General features: G+C 35.2%; 1 protein-coding gene across 3 annotated transcripts in view; it reads left to right on the top strand.

The window, feature by feature from the left end:
- LOC106871477 (pecanex-like protein 4) overlaps nucleotides 1-20,575 on the top strand; it is a 76,331-nt gene that overhangs the window by 38,718 nt on the left and 17,038 nt on the right. For 2 of the 3 annotated variants that reach the window (XM_052968987.2, XM_052968989.2), the window contains exon 2: nucleotides 17,770-19,918. In XM_052968987.2, coding sequence (XP_052824947.1) covers nucleotides 19,221-19,918 — 698 coding nt within the window. In that variant the 5' untranslated portion in view covers nucleotides 17,770-19,220. Of the gene's footprint in view, nucleotides 1-14,961; nucleotides 15,094-17,769; nucleotides 19,919-20,575 lie in introns of all 3 variants that reach the window. The other variant, XM_052968988.2, reaches the window with a different exon arrangement.

Below are 20,575 nucleotides of genomic sequence, written 5' to 3'. Positions count from 1 at the left end.
CCCGTTAATTATATCCTACCATTTTAAAACAAGGAGATATTGCATAATGGAGTCCAAGAGTTTCATATATATATATATATATATATATATATATATATATATATATATATATATATATATATATATATATATTATGCACAACACTGCATTAGTGAGAAGTGAAACAAATTTATAGGACCCTGGTATGTTCTGGGAAATAGCCTAACTCAGTATGCAGGAAAGGAGGAGGTATAAACTGCATATCTTGTACCCAATATAAACTTTAAATAAAAGAAGTATAGTGGATTCACAGGCAGACTAACAAAGAAAGTATGCTTCATACGTGACAGATGTATTGGAGCAGTACATACTAAGAGCACACTAGAAATAGATTATCTTAAATGCTCAGATCAATCACTAGAAGTATTTGATAACATTTGTGACCTTGGAGATATAATTTACAGAGGGGATGGTTGCTCTGAAAGTATAGTAGTCAGAGTTAGAATAGACTGGAAAATGTTCAGGGAGCTTCTACCACTGCTGATAACAGAGGTCTTTTCCCTCAGGGATTTTATGGTACTTGTGTTAGAAGTGTGATATTGCATGGTAGTGAGACATGGGCCTTGAATGCAGAGTACTTTAAGAGGTGATTGAAAAGAAATGAAACAAGTATGCTCTGTTGGATGTGTAATGAAAGTGTGCATGAATGAAAAGTACAAATGCTTTGAGAGAAAATTAAGCATAAGAGGAATCAGATATTTTGTGCAAGAAAGAAGACTTTGCCAGTAGAGACATATGATGTATATGGATGAAGACAGCTGTATAAAGAAGTGTCAATGAGTTAATGTGGATGGAACTTGTGAATGAGGGATACCCAGGATGTCATAGGATGAAATGGTGTGTGTGTGTGTGTGTGTAGAGAGAGAGAGAGTTATTCTCCCAGATATGTATATTTATTTGTTTATTTCGAAGTCCTGCACAGTTTCACATAGCTTTGTCATATTTTCATCCATGATGGAGATGAGTAGCAATGTCCCATGTGACAGTCTTCGTTGTTGCTGAGAATTCTCAGCATGAAACCAATCATATCCTTGTTAATCCACAAATAAAGTATATCATCATCATCACTTAGCATCCACCTTCCATGCTGGCATGGGTGGATATATATATATATATGTGGTGGGGGGCACGTAAAAAGCACCCACTACACTCTCGGCGTGGTTGGCGTTAGGAAGGGCATCAAACTGTAGAAACTCTGCCAAATCAGATTGGAACCTGGTGCAGCCATCCGCTTCACCAGTCCCCAGTCAAATCGTCCAACCCATGCTAGCATGGAAAGCGGACGTTAAATGATGATGATGATGATGATGATGATATCGATATATATGGTTGCACCAGTCCTCAGTCAAATCGTCCAACCCATGCTAGCATGGAAAGCAGACGTTAAACGATGATGATGATGATGATGATATATATATAAACAATTGCAGCGTGGAAGGTGTTTATAAGCCATTTAAAATAACACACAAAATCTGTTAGATTCACTTCAACATTTAAATTTAATTTGTCAAAATATTTTCGTCGCTTTGAGACCGCGACCTGTTCACTGACAAAATTCTGTGCTGCATCACAGAAATGTTGAAGTGAATCTAACGGATTTTGTGTGTTATTTTAAATGGCTTATAAACACCTTCCACGCTGCAATTGTTTTCGTTCCAGCACACGATCTCAGATCAGGTCACTTGCTATGCAAGTGCATCTCCCTATATATATATATAAAAACAACTGCCCCCCCCCCTTCCAACGCAATTTCCTCCTCAAGACATCCCCACCAACTATCATCTTTCTAACTGCAGTGTTCTGCTGCTGTAATTAAATGTGAGCAGGACTGAATATTTCACCATTTTTCCTTGATAACACTTATCCATTTTACTGCCTGGAATCCATTCACTTGTTATCTATTATTAACACTATTCCCTTTATCTACATCTTACATTGATCACCTTCAACCACACATCCTCTTTCTCTCTCTCTCTCTCTCTCTCTTCTTGTGTCTACTGTACCATTACTATATATTGCTGCACTTCATTGTAGGTCTACTGGATCAAGACTGACCGGGTTTTAAACTATGAAGGTCATCTGGCGAAAGTTACTAGAGATAGACTAGCAGTCTATCCAAAGAGAAAATAATCTCTCATCCACTTTAATATGATAGCGGAGTGGATCAGTCATTCAATAACTGATCCTTGTTTTGGAAGTTTACATCTACACATTCTTTCATTGATGCTTCTGTGCAGAATCCAATTCTACATTATCCCTGTTAATCTTTGTCGCATGAATAATTACTTGGTCATCTATATTGCTAGAAATAGATGTTGTATTCTATCCAGGGTGTGATTTTGCTCTGATCAACTTCATGCCATCAAACTTGAACTGAGGAATTAGCAAGTTCATAGAGACTGATGTACTCTGGATTTTCTAAAACATCAAAATGTGGTGATGGATTCAGACACCATTTGAAATGTTTTGTTACCTATTATACAGTTAACAATGAAACAGGCAACACTGAAACAAGTTTACTCAGCTGATAGATTAAACAAGGGTTGTTTCATGGCATACAGTATTGAACAGTGTTTTCTCAGTAATTTCTGCAACTAATTGCCACAGTCACTCAATCAATATAAGAAGTACCACCAATTTGTGCAACTACATTATGTTGTGTCTCCTAAGACAAGAATGTTATCCAATTAAACAGCCTGACCAAAGCAGAGTGTACTGTCTGAGGAAACACAACACAATGGCTAAAACTGCAAAGTGATGGTACATATTGTACAGCTAGGTAGACTGTAATGAAGTAAAGTGTTTAAGAAGACAACACAATGGCTGTAACAGAAAATGATAGTAATTATTACACAGCAAGAGAAACCGAGAAAGCCAGGATATCAAAACCACACACTGTGTATCTCCTCAAAGCAGAAACAAAATGGTGTTAGACAGTTAGACTCACAGACAGACAAGGAGTTTGATGGAGACAAACAGGAAGAACATCCAAAATAAATAATATTGAGTAGACATGTCTGTCAGAGAGGAAATAGGAAAAGCCAAGGTGGAATTGGTTAGCTTTCGGTCAGCAATGGTCAAGATTGAAAATAGATAACAGGAAGAACTGGTGAAGGAAATTACAAACCATCTAAATGCTATTCTGGTTACTGAATGGCAGCCAAACAATTTTAGAAATGGTCTACCATCATCCTCATCATCATTCATGGATGTAATGAAGTTTGTTGGAGTTAGGTGTGGGGAGGATCAGATAGATGTATGTGTCTTTATTAAGTGTGGTTTTATATGCATAGGAATGTGTAAGTTTTATATATATCTTACTTGTGTATGTGCGTGTGTGCATGTGTGTGCACATGCACACAGTGTGAGAGGAAGAAGATTGCTTAGGAATCACTTGATTTCGGATTCAATCCCACTGTACATTACTTTGGATAAGTGCTTTCTACCATAGTGACAAGTTGACCAACATCTTGTGAGTGAAATTTGGTAGACAGTAACTATGCAGAAACTTCTTGTGTGTGTGTGGGTATATATCTACCTGCTTGTTTTTCTTTCTTTCTCTCTTGTCTATACAAACATTAGTGACAAACCAGTGCTATTCAGATGAAGTTCTTTGCAAAGGCAAATTCTTTGACACTAACTTTACAAGTGCTCATTATTACTTTTACAGTAAAAAATGCATTGCATCAGTGATTGGCAGTTGGAGAACTGTAACCAACAGTACTGCCATTTGCAAATTACAATATAAAATGCAATACATATGGTGTGTGTGTGTGTATGCTTATAACAATGCAAGTTGGAAAGGGAAGGTTTCCTTCTGATAGTAATGATACCCTTGACCAAGTGGGGTCAAGATAGTAGATGGATATCAAAGATCATTGCCTCACACACAAGTGGCTGTGTGAAAGACCCATACTTACAACTAAGAAGATTACAGTCAACACCATCAACTGGCAGCAGTTACAGGCACTTCTAGGAAATAGGCTTACCTAAAATTAAAGACAAAATTATATTGCAGATTAGGAAAAGTAATTTACTATCCTTCTAAAAAAAATAGCAGTTTTGACATGTCTCTTTAATTTCACTCCTGTTAACTTTTCTCTGAAGAAAGATGCCGTCCAAAACGTTAGATTTTTCACTTCTCTCAGCAAGTTCACTGTGCTTTTTTGTTGATTTTACTAAATAATGCATGTCTTGCTGATGCAGACTAACACCAGCCACTTTGGACTCTGTTTGATTATGCATGTATATGTAGACATACAGGGTGCAGTGAATAAACTGTCATCTAAATATGTAAAAATGAAAATAACACTGACATCTCATTTTAACCGATATATTTATCAAAACTGCATAAAAATATCTTGAAATACTAAAAAGTGAATTTATTCACTGAAATCACCATTGGCTTCAACCATGGCTTTCAAACAACTTTAGAATTTCCTGCAACTCTTCTGGATGGTCTCCTTGTTTAACTTGGTGAGTGCTGCCATAATCCTTGCCTTCAGTTCATCTTTGGTGTTACAAGGAGTTTTGTTGGTCTTTCGCTCAAATATACCCCACACATAATAATCAAAGCGGGAAGTTAGGTGGCCATCTGTTAGGAGTGATATGGTCACGGAAATTGTCTGACAGTCATGACTGGGTTTTCTTGCTTGTGTGGCATGGTGCAGAGTCCTATTGCCAGACACAGAGTCTTCCAACAGCCGTCCTCTTGACCCAGGGCAGCACTAACTCCTCCAAGCATTTGATGTAGGCCTCCATGTTAGTCTGAGGCCTTATGGGAAGATGAATGGAGGCATAACATCACCATCACTAGTGATCACTCTAAACACCATGATGTTAACTGTATGTTTGATTATTATCACTCTCGGTACATGTCCTCAGATTGACATCCAAACTCTCTGAAATGTTTGTATTGGAGCTTCTGGGGCAAATGCCAAGCAGTACATGTCTTTTCTAAATTTCTGGCTGAGTGAATTGCGTCATGGTGCTGTTTTTCTCACAGACGGTGCCCAACTGACTCTACTATGCTGTGTAGTTGACAAAATCAAAAACAAACAATGTGCATGTGTGAAGTTAAAAATATAAAATGGTGACAAAGTTTACCCATCACATCCTGTATATATATATATATATATATATATATATATATATATATACAAACAAATAGTAAATGAGTATATGCATATATACGTACAGGTATGTGCATACCGACATCCACCTGTATGTATAGGTGCATATCTGGGTACAGGACATTGCAAACAAAACAGAGACGAGAAAACACACAATCCACATAGAGAACATTCTACTTCATCAGCTACCTCCGTTTTAACACCGGCGTTTCGGCATATATATATTGATAAACAAAAAGTATTGTTGAAACTACTTTGGTATATATGTAAATGAATTCATTTTAAACAATTACAAGTTTTTCAAATTTAGGTGCATTTTCAACAACAAATTTGCCTATATTTTTTCCTGCGTGAAAATACACCCCCACTTTTGTTATATATGTACATACATACATACATACATACATACATACATATATATATATATATATATATATATATATATATATATATATATATATATATGAAGTGTATTTATCTTAATATTACCTGATGTATCCAGTGGCTGTGAGTTCAAGTCCTACTTCTTTTATAGCTATTGTGCAGTGGTTGTGATGGAGTGGTAGTGGGGTTAACCGGTTGGTTAGTAATGAGAATGATGGTGATGTTTGTTTGGTTGGTTGGTTGGTATAAGTAGGTTAGTAGTTTCTTGTAGCAGTGGTGACAGTGGAATAACATTGATGATGTGATGATGGTGATTTATTATTTTGTGTTGGGGACATTTGATGAAAATGATGATGCATCTATCAAATATTGATCCAAGATTTATGATATATTCTCTGTTTACCAACAATAAGACAATGATGTGCGATTAACTATGTAGCAGATATACTTTGTTTCCTTATTAATACAATCATCTGAGATTACTTACCAACACACACACACACACACACACACACACACACACACACACACACACACACACACACACACACACACACACACACACACACACACACACACACACACACACACACACACACACACACACACACACACACACACACACACTCTCTCTCTCTCTCTCTCTCTTTTTCTCTCTCTCCCTCATGCATACACACACACACAATGAAGAAAAAAGAAATAGAAAATTATAAGTAGCTGTTTGTTTTTTCTGTTCAGTTTTCTAGATTCATTTGTGTTCATTTTACTCAATCAGGTATTTTTTTTTTTGCCCATCATCACCAGTAACAGTCCTTCTGCTAAGAGCATTGACAAATCCATCACCACTTTTTATCAACCCATCCACCACCATCACTGGTGCTAACAACATTCCACCATTAGTAACTGCCCCATCACCACTACTAAGAACTCTTCCTCCACAACTAATAACAACAACTCCTTAGACATTACTATTAACAACTCTTCCTTCACTACCCCAACTGAACAACCACTCTGCTACCATTAACAGCTTCCTCTCCACCATCACTAATTCTTCTTTTCATTGTTAGTAATAACCCCCTTCTCCACTCCCACTTACAAACCTGCTCCACCACTATGAATCTACTTGAAATCAAACCTAAATGTAAAGAAGCAAAGACATATTGGATAGTATAGAGCTAAATATTTCTAAAATGACAGGATGGTCATCGCTGGGATGTTTAAAATTAGGTCTGATTAATCAGAGCTTATCTAGGATTAAGCCTAGTATGCCTACTTCACTTCTGCTGTCACTGATACCACCCAGTCTCTTGCCTGTGAGGAATTTGGTTGAGGATCTTTTCCCTTTTACCTCTTGCACACAGCACACATCCACTCATCAATCCAACATTCCATTGTGCCTGTGTTTGTGGATACTGCCTTAAAGTTTTAGAACCTACATGAAGAGTGGGTGTACTTTTAATGGGAAGGCTGTTTAGTTGTTGATCCATTACTGTTTGACGTCTGCACCTGTGAGGAATAAGAAAAGCTCTGCTGTGGTTTGCCCACATTTCATATTGATCATTCAACCCTAACACCTCTCTTTTCCATCACCATACATCTCTCATTCTCTCCCTGCACTATGCCTGCCTCTCTTTCCTCCCATATTCATGCAACCTACCTAACCACATATCATGGCTCTCTCTCATCCTTACCCTGTTTACTAATTCAAACATTACTATTCTGCTATTCTTCACCTTGATGCATCACTAGTACATCCCCTACCCCTTATTCACCATTTGTATTTCCACTCCTCACCACCACATAATCTCTACAGTTGTCACCTACTTTTCCCTGCCTTCCCTACTTATCATCCTTCAACACCTGCTCTTCATTCACTATACCCATTTCCATCACCCATTCTCTATCTCTCACTTTTCCATACACTCTTTCAAACTCTATCTACCCACACTCTTGGTACTTTTGTCCCCACTCACATCCACTCACCTCATATATTGAGAATCCACCCAGGCAACTCATTTCCATTGTTTATACCTCTTTCCAGCTCCACTCCGATCACCCTCACTCTATCTTCTGAAATGTGAGTGGTCATGTAGCTCCTCTACTGCAAAAAATCAGTTCTACTCTAGCCTCTTCTCTCATACTTGAACCCCTTGTCTCCTAGCATAATGTCACCTCTCTTGAGAAAGCAGCCTGTATGTATGTAAAGTGGTCGGCATTACAATGGGCATCCAGCCATTGAAACCAAAGTAGACATTGGAGCATGATATTATCCTTGAACACAGATCCTCTCTAACCCTCCAACCCATTCTAGCATTGAATATGAACATCAAATGATAATGTTGTTTATATGTAAACTAGCAGCCCACACAATGTGCACAATTGATGCTGCTATAAACCCACACATGATACATTATAAAGTGATGGGTGAGCAACCAGAGACATAGGTCTGAAAGGACCTTTCATCTTGTTAAGGACATGGTAATATCTGTAGTGCTGGTACCATGATGAAATGCACCCGTGTGAAATGATTGATGTTAGAAAGGGCATCCAACCACAGAGACTAAGTCAAAAAATGAAACTGAAAAATTATGTGGTCTTGCAACCAATCAAGGATAGTAGTAGCTCTGAATAAGAACTTATGTGTACCATGATAACCTGTCCAACCCATGCCAACATGAAAAGTGGATGCATATACATGGGTATATATATATATATATATATATATATATATATATATATATATATATATATATATATATATTCATTTAGGCACAACTATGTTTGTAGGGTTAAAACTTTCCCTTCAGAAAGCTTCTGAAGTCCAACTGCTGAAAAAACCCCAAAAAACTGAAGGAATTTGTGTGTATTCATATATGTGTTCATCTATATTTCTCTCTCTCTCTCCTCTGCTTTAAATATATATATATATATATATATATATATATATATATATATATATATATATATATATATATATATATATATATATATATATATATATATATATATATGTATGTATATATATATATATGTATATATATCATCATCATCATCATCATCGTTTAACGTCCGCTTTCCATGCTAGCATGGGTTGGACGATTTGACTGAGGACTGGTGAAACCGGATGGCAACACCAGGCTCCAGTCTGATTTGGCAGAGTTTCTACAGCTGGATGCCCTTCCTAACGCCAGAGTGCCCTTCCTAACGCCAGAGTGCCCTTCCTAACGCCATATATATATATGTATATATATATATATGTATATATATATGTATATATATATATATGTATATATATATATATGTATATATATATATATATATATATATATATATGTATATATATATATATATGTATATATATGTATATATATGTATATATATATATATATATGTATATATATATATGTATATATATATATGTATATATATGTATATATATATATATATATGTATATATATATATATGTATATATATATATATATATGTATATATATATATATGTATATATATATATATATGTATATATATATATATATATGTATATATATATATATATATATATATATATGTATATATATATATATATATGTATATATATATATATATGTATATATATATATATATGTATATATATATATATATATATGTATATATATATATATATATATGTATATATATATATATATATATGTATATATATATATATATATGTATATATATATATATATATATGTATATATATATGTATATATATATATATATGTATATATATATATATATGTATATATATATATATATATATATATATATATATATATGTATATATATATATATATATATATGTATATATATATATATATATATATGTATATATATATATATATGTATATATATATATATATATATGTATATATATATATATATATGTATATATATATATATATATATATATATATATATATATGTATATATATATGTTGATGTGATATATCTCGACTTTGCAAAAGCCTTTGACAAAGTTGATCATGGCTTGATATGTCACAAGCTGCGAAACCTTGGCATAGCTGGTAAATTAGGAGAGTGGCTGCATGACTTCCTGAATGGTAGAAGTCAGACAGTTGCAGCCAATGGAGAACTATCTAGGGAAACACAAATATTGAGCGGTGTTCCACAGGGAACTGTTCTGGGGCCACTACTGTTCATAGTGGCCCTTCTGGACATGCCCACGGTCACTCGGAGAGCCACTGTCACTAGCTATGCTGATGACACAAAGATATCTCAGGCAATAAAGAATCCTGATGATATTGTAAGCCTGCAGAATGACCTAAATGCAATATATGAGTGGGCAGAGCAAAATAATATGCAGTTCAATGCAAAAAAATTTCAAGTACTGCGCTACAAGACCACGAGTACCTCCCAACTGGCATACACAGGGCCTGGAGGTACTGCAATCCCAGAACCACAAACAGTTAGAGATCTGGGCATCAACATGTGTAGTGATGCATCATTTCACATGCACATTATCAAGTTGACAGCAAGGTGCAGACAACTGGCGGGGTGGATACTGAGGACTTTCCGTACAAGGGATCAAAAAGTCATGTTGATTCTATGGAAGACATTTGTTCTGAGCCGCCTAGACTATTGCTCTCAGTTGTGGTCACTACACAGTGTTAAGCGGACAGCAGAACTCGAGGCAATTCAGCGGCACTATACAAAAAAGATCGCCACAGTCCAACAGATGAACTACAGGGAGCGACTGAAGGCACTAGGTCTCTACTCCCTGGAGCGCAGGCGGGAGAGATATGTAATAATATACATATGGAAAATACTGGAAGGACTGGTGCCAAACTTTGGTATCAAGTACTACAGGAATGCCCGCACGGGTCGCCACTGCATGGTGCCAAAGGTACCGTCCACTGCATCTCACATAAGAACGAGATACTGCAGCAGTCTCGGTTTCAGAGGACCTCAGCTCTTCAATGCCCTGCCAAAACATTTGAGAGACATGCAAGACATGGATGCGGAGGTCTTCAAGACAAAACTTGACGCTTTCCTCTCCACGATACCAGACGAACCAATGGCTCGTAATGAGACGCAGTTTAGGGCAGCTGTGTCAAATTCTCTTATACACCAGATGTGCCATCAAAACTCTTGATTGGACCATGTCAGGTGGGGAGAAGAGCCATGCAAGGAACGTGAAAATCACGGTGGTGCACCAGCATGACCGCAGCCACTTGGCTGAAACACATAAATAAATAAATAAATAAATAAATATATATGTATATATATATATATATATATATATATATATATATATATATATATATATATATATATATATATATATATATGTATATATATATATAAATATATATATATATGTATATATATATATATATATATATATATATATATGTATATATATATATATGTATATATATATATATATATATATATATATGTATATATATATATATATATATATATATATATATATATATATATATATATATATATGTATATATATATATATATATATATATATATATATATATATATATATATATATGTATATATATATATATATATATATATATATGTATATATATATATATATATATATATATATGTATATATATATATATGTATATATATATATATGTATATATATATATATGTATATATATATATATGTATATATATATATATGTATATATATATATATGTATATATATATATATGTATATATATATATATGTATATATATATATATGTATATATATATATATGTATATATATATATATATATATATATATATATATATGTATATATATATATATATATATGTATATATATATATATATATATGTATATATATATATATATATGTATATATATATATATATATATATATATATATATATATATATATATATATATATATATATATATATATATATGTATGTGTGTGTGTGTGTATGTATATATATATTTATACATACATATATATATATCATCATCATCATCATCATCATCGTTTAACGTCCGCTTTCCATGCTAGCATGGGTTGGACGATTTGATTGAGGACTGGTGAAACCGGATGGCAACACCAGGCTCCAGTCTAATTTGGCAGAGCTTCTACAGCTGGATGCCCTTCCTAATGCCAACCACTCAGAGAGTGTAGTGGGTGCTTTTACGTGTCACCCGCACGAAAACGGCCACGCTCGAAATGGTGTCTTTTATGTGCCACCCGCACAAGCCAGTCCAGGGGCACTGGCAACGATCTCGCTCGAAAATCCTACGGGAGCCAGTCAGGCGGTACTGGCAACAGCCACGCTCAAAATGGTGCATCTCATGTGCCACCCGCACAAGAACCAGTCCAGGGGCACTGGCAACGATCATACTTGGCTTGCCGGGTCTTCTCACGCACAGCACATTTCCAATATATATATATATATATAAATATATATATATATATATATATATATACTGTGTGTGTGTGTGTGTGTGACAGAGAGAGAGAGAGAGAGAGATTCAGTCAGTGTTCATATAATTATCTGTAGAATACTCATGCAAACAAAATGTGTAGTTATGTACTTGTAAATTTATGCTTTAGTATACTGTTTCATTTGTCTAGTCATGTTTGTGGGGGTTTTTTGTGTGTGTCTTGAGAACATATCAATCGTGCTTTGTTGTGTGCAACTGCATATTTAGGTGTCTATACCTGTGTGCGTAACTAATATTGTAGCAGTATGTATGTGTGTGCATGCAGAAATATGAGACATGACTGTTGGCAGTCATGAAAATTGACTGCAGTCATAAAAACAAATATCAACTGCATCATATCATCAATTACACCACATTAAATACAGCAGAAATTTGCATTAAAAAATATGACAACAATTACAAAAATTACACTAGTAAAGATGTGCCAACAACAAGTACTGTATGATGGAAGGGTGTTGGAATAGAAATGTTGAGTCATTCAGTTTAGGAATATTTTTACAGTTCAGTAATGAAAATGAAAGAGAAAAGGAACTAGTAGAGAGTCTGTAAAGAGAAAGAAACAATGAAGTTATATCCAGGATTGTAGTTGCATCATAAAGGGGTATGAATGCTACATCATCTCATTTTTTACACTATTCTCTGTAATTGAGGTGATTGACAAGTATCTTTTGAAATCTATGACACTGGTGGTAGTAGTTGCAAAAGTAGCAGTAATAGTGGATGTGTAGTTTGGGAGGTTTTTTGTAGTTAGCGGTAAGGTGAGCACTTTGGGGATGGTGTTGAGTGCCATAGTGGAAGTGATGGTTATAGTTCTCTTCTTAGTGATGATGATGCTGGGTGCCTTGTGGTAGTGAGGGCCCTAATAATGTTGGTGAATACCCCAGTAATGGTGGTGAGAATTTATCATTGAGATATTCAGTTCATGCTTTATCAACATGTCAGGCTCTAACAACAGACAATCCATCTACTTGTGTTGGTTATTCATCTATGATCCCCAATTGTACACATTGATGCTACACTTTTGCAAATTTCTTTTAAGGATGTCTTCGAACCACTTGCATTGTCATCTTTGCATGCACTTTCTTTCATCCAAAATGAATAAAACAGTTTTTGGACATACCATTTTCCTATATTCCCACAAATATGACCAAATTATAAATTTGATGTTGCATAATCATAGTTTCATTGCAGAAGATATTGGTTTACTGCATCATGCTAACAAGCTTCCAGTGGATGTGCATAATTCTCCTCTTGTGTCCAGGTTTCATAGCTATATAAAAGAATAGTTACAACAGGAGTAACCATTGACAGTTAGGGCTGATGGACTATAATAAACAATAGGGGAATGAGACCTGAGTACTGAAGGACTCTGACTTGTTCTCTGGATTTGTTGTTGAACTCAGTGCTGATTCTCACTTCTCTGACTATGCCAACTCTTGTCTTCCTGACAGACTAATATTAACAACGACTAATATTAATGACTTTCTGACAAGTATAGGAAATAACTCAAGGCATGTTTTGGTATTATTCTAGCAACATCAGTGCAATAGAAATTTCACTATACTTGCCAAATTAGCACTGGAAAAATCATTTAGTAAACTCACAAATTTTGTAAATACATTTTCTGGATTTATTATTATTATTATTATTATTATTATTATTATTATTATTATTATTAAGGCGGTGAGCTGGCAGAATCGTTAGCATGCCAGGCAAAATGCTAAATGGCATTTCATCTGTCTTTACATTCTGAGTTTAAATTCTGCTGAGGTTGATGAAATAAGTACCATTTGAGCACTGGGGTTGATGTAATTGGCTAGTCCCCCTCCCCCAAGAATTTCAGGCCTTCTGCCTATAGTAGAAAGGATTATTATTTTTATTATTATTATTATTATTATTATTATTATTATTATTATTATTATTATTAGTAGTAGTAGTAGTAGTAGTAGTAGTAGTGGTTGTTACTGTATCAGCAGTAGTAGTAACACTATCATGGTAACTGGAGTTTCTAATAATTATAATAGTAATTTCTAATTTAGTCACAAGGCCAGTAGCTTTGAGAAGATGGAGCTAGCTGTTGTGGCGAGAGTCATTGACACTCCTGTGGGATTGGAAGAATGGACTAGCTGAACTCTTAGAAAAAGTAGTGTATTGGTTGAAACAAGAGAAGCCATAGGAGTTGTTGAGAGTTTGTATTTATTGGAGTATTTTGAAGTACATTGTGTGAAGACAGTTGTGTCTGTCCCTACTTCATGAAATCTGTATATCCAACATATAGAAGGATATAAAAGAGGCAATGAGGATATCCACTAAAAAAAGTGGTGATGAGGGTATTCAAAGCTTACATCAAACATTAACATTTTCTTTTAATACATAATCAAAGAAAAATTAGTTAACATGGAAGACCTATTAGCGTCCGTGCTACAGTTGCAAGAGCAACAACAGCAAGAGCAACAACAGTTACAGCAGCAGTCCTACTGTGTTGCACCTTGGCAAGTGTTTGCTACAAAGTTCCAGGCCAATCAAGGCCTTGTGAATGGATTTAGTAGCCATGTGTTGAGTGGAATTCTTTGAAGTTTGAATAATTCACCTCTGGAAACATGGGTGTTTCGTTCAACATCCTTAAACAACCCCTATTCAAGGACCATTTGAGTGAGATGAGCTACTCAACCTGAAGAAAATTCTGAGCCCTACCTGCAAGGTCATGTGCTGTTTATCTTGATATGGTTGTGATGCATGTGCCTGGTGTACCCTTATCAGATGAGTAGTCACAATAGGTATATTGAGCTTCGTATATTTTACCCTAGTGTCACTCTGATGGCATGCACTGCTCTCTCACTCAATAATAATAATAATAACAATAATAATAATAATAATAATAATCCTTTCTACTATAGGAACGAAGCCTGAAGTTTTGAGCAGAAGGAATAGTCAATTACATCAACCCCAGTACTTGACTAGTACTTTATTTTATCAACTCTGAAATGATGAAAGGCAAAGTCACCCTCAGCATGATTTGAACTCAGAAAGTAAGGAGCCTAAACAAATAACACAAAGCATTTTGTCTTATATTCAATATACTGTCTTATCTATCATTGCGTTATTTATAATAATAATAATAAGAAGAAGAAGAAGAAGTGTTTCTTATTTTCACTGATATTAAACTTATTTTGAAAAGGAGAGCAAAGCTATTCTCCCTCCCACCCATCCACCTATACCAAATAAAGCATTACAAAGAAGATAAAAGACATCAGGTTGATGTGAAATACCAGACTTTCTGTTTTTTCATCAATGCTGCATCTACTAAATGATGCTACAACTGCAATCATGCTGCTTTTATGATAATAAAACAGAAAAAAAATCTGAGGGAGGGGGGAATCAAAGTGGAACATCAAAAAAATTTAAAACCTCTTTGATTAATAAAGTCTTTTATTTCAACAATTTTTTTAAAATATGAAACAAGAAGCAGGAAGAAAAATAAAAAGCAGGTTTTTCTCTTGCAGCTTTGGAAAACAAATTTTATGGGGTTTTATATATATATATATAATGTGTGTGTGTGTGTGTATGTATGTATGTATATCCTCATTTAATTTCCTTTTGAAAATATTTCTTTTTAAAGAAATATAAAATAAATAAATGAATTAAATTAATGGAAGGGAGAGATTGTAGATTTGATAACATTCTGTTCTCTCTTTTTTCCTGTTTCTCCTTCTCTCCTTCTGTCTCTCTCTTCTGTTTTCTTTACAAAACTTCCTTGAGATATTTCAGGTTTCTTGCCTATCTTACAAAGTATTATAATTATTAGTATTTCTAGAGTGATGAATGAGTAGAATTGGTAGAGAGCCAGATAAATTTCCTTGTGATATTTAATTTCATAGCATGCCTTTTGAGTTCAACTCTTGCCAACATCCATTTTATCTTCCATGCATTTAGGGATGCTAAAATAAGTCTCCATCATGTACTGGTGTTGCTTTGATTGACTGTACTCTTCTCATAAAATTTCTGGGCCCTCTGCTTTTCTTAGCAAACATTATTCTTATTTTATTGTTTCTGGGGAGAGTCATTCTCTTTTAGTGCCTTATTACTTAACATGCTCACCATTTTGTTATCATTGTTATTATTATTATTATTATCATCATCATCGTTATTAGAGCAGTAGGTAGGAGAAATGGTACAGCACCAAATGAATTGTCTTCTAGTATTTAGTTATCAAATTTTGCTGTGAGACACCAGTCAATTACTGGTATCAGTTTGACCCCATCCCTCTCCACACACAAAAAAATAAATAATGACAATAAATTGTGTCATCTTGTGTCTAAGTTTCTAAGTTAAAAATGTATTCTTATTATTTAAGGCGGAGCTTACTGTAGGCAATGATGCTCCAACATGGCCTGAGCTGTGACAGCCAAAAAGCAAAAGTAAAGAACTAAAAAGAACATTGTGAAGATTATGGGTTTAACAATCTAATTTGCCATTTCTTTAACCTGTTTTCTGTTGTATCTTTATCTGATGATTAGTACATGTTTCTTTGGTACAGTGGATAAGTGTATTATACTACATTTACCTAGAAATAAAACTTCATGGTTTGAATTTAGTCCAGTATCATGAACATATTAAGAAGTTCACTTCGCAACCACATGGTTTCAGATTCAGTAGCACTGCATGACACCTTGGACAAGTATCTTTGTGCCTGTGTTTGTCCCCCAACCCTGCTTGACAACAGTGGTTTGGCAAAATAGACTGATGAATAAACACGGGTCAATTTGTTCAACTAAAACCCTTCAAGGCAGTACCCCAGTATGGCCACAGTCCTGTGACTGGAACAAGTAAAAGATAAAAGATATCCAGAAATAAGAACTCTCATGATGATCAAAGGTTAAACTGACCAAAGCATAGAGTAGATATAAATATCAAAAACTGCCTCATTGCATCTATTTTTCTTTGCTGGCATGGCTTTGGATGGTTTTTCAAAAGCAATTTTCCTCTCATCATAAATCATTTTAAATGCCTCTTACAAACCCTTCTTAAATTGGTGAGATTAAATGGGCTAAACTTTTACCATGTTAATGTCTGTAAGCAAAAGAAGTGTATAGGCAGGGCAGCAAGGGTTTGGTCGAAATACTAAGCATTCCAAAAATCCGATTGTAATGTTAAACTGGGTGGTGCACTGATCCTACTCTACGAAGGTATAATGTATGAGGCCCAGTGGCAGCTTCTGGAGAATGGGGTCCAGGAAGGACACAACATGACAATGGGAACCAAGGATTATGGGTTTCCAACAAAGGAGTTATGCCTGAAATTTGTATGTTTGTGTACACACTGGAGGAAATTCTTCTGTGAAGTAAATCCCAACCACTGCAGAACATTGTGGTGCTGTGATTATTTCATTTAGCAATTTACAATTTGTGCCTACCAGCTACATGCCATGTGAAAAATTTCTGTGACATGAATACTGGAAGAACAACAGAGAAGGGCTGGCTCAGAAACACCTGGCACCAGACATTCTTGGGGGTGGGGGAACACGTTGTATGAGGAGCAGCAGTTAGACAGGAATGGAAGGAACTGCATCAGATTGAGCATGTAGGAGGAAGTTTGCTGCTTTGTGTCTCATGGTGCAAGAAGACCTAAAATCTAAGCCGTGTGTGTGTGTGTGAATATTAGCAAGTTGTATTTTATTTAATTACTTTTCCTTTTTCTTTTTTCAGATAAACACTGAATATTGATTTTTAAAGAACTTTCAAAAACAAGAATCTCAAGCAGAAATCACCATCCATTCAAGAATACTTTACAAAGACATCATTCCTTTCATTGACTCCTCATCCAGTTCTATAACTAGATCTGACTGGGAACATTTCTGGATCCTTTTCAAATATTTCAGCTTTCCCATGACATAAGTGTAATGGCATTTAGTAGTTTTGTCTACAAACCACTGTGAAACATTACACCCTGCAACAAAGTACCAGTGGCACTGTTTTGGGGGATGGTATTCAAATGCAACTGTTATTGACCAGTGTTGATTTTTTACATTCCTCAAGAACATTATAGGACCAGTATTGTACACTGCAATCCATCTCTTACACATCTCCATATTGCAATTTGATGCATTTCTACAACTCTTTATAATACATCCAACAACTCGCTCCCTTAGATCTGTTTATTATGTATACACAGATATACACACATCCAGTACAAAAAAATTATATATACACATATATTAAATATATAAAATCATAAAGGAAAAAAATCCAAGTTATTGATCTGATGGTCCACTTGTGTAACTCCCTATCCAAATTCAAGTAATAATATCCATGCACCTCACCTTTTGAAAACTTGTAGGATTGGAACATAAAAGCATACAATATTGAACCAGATGGTTTTACTACCCACAGTGACATTATATTTTCACACAAACTGCCATAGCTCTTGTTTGAATAAGAGACATTGGCATTTGTCACATTGGCTTAACAGTGTTCTTTGGAATACTAGATATTAACGAAAGATATCGACTTCAACTTATATAACACATGCACACTCTCACACACACACACATATGACATCTATCTATATAAATTGTATATATAGCATATAAATAAACACATAAGTGTGTGTGAGTACGTGCATGTACACGTCTGTTATTTTACATGTTTAAGTTGATTGATGAAAATCTCTCTGAACTATCATTTGATCATAAGAATTTGTAAGAAGAGAAAAAGGAAGAAATATTTGTAGCAGGATAAAAATTCTTGCTTTTCTTTGTTGTAGTTTTGCTTCCCTGCCACTCACACATTTCTTCAGTTGTTTCCTGCATCCTCCTTTTGCATTTTCTCACTTGTGTCCTGCCTTCTCTCCTTCCCCATATTTCCTCACTCAATTCCCCACCCACTCCCTCCAAATATGGAACAACATCAATCCAGTTTCAATTCCCACCTGGCACAACTTTGTGCCACATTCAACTTTTGTTTTTATGAAGTAATGAACTGAAGAGAGCCCGTTGATAAAATGTTAGATCTGAATGGTCATCATTTTCTTTTATTTGTCAGTCCCTGACCCTAATTAACCAGCAGGACAGCCAGCCTCTTTTGTCCTCCATCTCTACCCTACCCTCTCAAAACACTCCCTACTTTACTTAAAACCTCCCCTTAAAACTGCTTTTGAGATGGGATCTGGCATTCCTTTATTGAATGAGTATAAGCAGGACTTTTTTTTGAAGAGGTTGCCCCAAACAATATTGGGCGGCCCTAAGCTGCGACTTGGCTATGATGCTCCGACATATGTGTATCTGTCACAGATATGTTTCTTTATCTGCCCATGCATCCTTGCTGCGATGTTCACAACACTTGTCGAGCTCTACCTCCTTCAATCGGAAGTGGCAGCCTACATCTTTGGTGCTATCATGTTCATCTTTGTCATCTCTGTGCAAGTTCTGTCTACAGTGTGCCAGCAGTCACAGAAGTCAAGTGAGGCTGTTGTCACCAAGAAGCACTGTGCGTTTTCTGAGGACGATGAGGTGGAATTCACAGCCTGCTGTGCCCCTGAGACACTGGAGTTTATTGTGCCAGTGAAGAAGTATAGAGTCAACATCCTGATCCATTCTGTGATATCAGGCGTGATGTGTGGCTTGGCACTACTTGCCTTGCTGCCTGTGTCAAACATCAAGCCCCTCTACAACAGCGATGTTGCTGCAGTTCTGCTCTTCTTGTTTGGCTGGTTATCTGTGTGCATTGCACAGTACTCACTGACTGTTGGTGCACCACCAGAGCCAGCAACATTCCGGACAATGGACACCTATGAAATATCTCATCTGATGCGGCCGACCTATGTCTTCATATGTGTCATTGTGGATGCTATTCAAAGGTAGGTTTAATCACTTTTAGTATTTTTGATTTCTTAATGTACTCATAGTGCCACTTAGTTTGAGGTAAAGTACTGAGTTACCACCATAAGGTACCATGTTATTATATATTACTAAGTCTTAAAGTACTATGCTACTAGGTCATAAAGTTCTGCACTACCAGTCATAAGGTACCATGCTACAATGTTATATGGTATCACAACTAAGTTATACCAGATCATATGGTACCACACTACCAGGTCATAAGCTACTAAACAACAGGTCCTAAAGTACTGATATGTTATGAGTATCCAAGTGGAGCTTATCAGATATGATATCATTTAGATCCAGAGCTAAATGACAACCCTTAAGAGTCCTTGAAATGCTTTGTGATATTTACAAATCCAGGAATGTCACAAAAAGTACCTTGGGGTGAAGATGAGTACTCTTAAAGTGTGAGGCTTAGTTCTGGATCTCCATAATATAAATTAGATGAAAGGGATAAGACATCAGTTTTCATGTGTGTCATTTCCAAGGTATGGGAGTTGCTTACCTGTCACCTATGATAAACTGGACACTATTCAGATTGATATTCATATCTCATGTAGTTAATATAATAGATCTCAACAAAATTAAGTGGGCTTTGAGAATCTTTGGGATACTTCCAGATCTTGTAAGAA

This window comes from Octopus bimaculoides, chromosome 6, assembly GCF_046866305.1.
Source record: "Octopus bimaculoides isolate indiv1 chromosome 6, ASM4686630v1, whole genome shotgun sequence".
NCBI lineage: Eukaryota > Metazoa > Mollusca > Cephalopoda > Octopoda > Octopodidae > Octopus > Octopus bimaculoides.
Note: the sequence above shows the minus strand (reverse complement) of the source record. Positions and strands in the feature narration are given on the sequence as shown.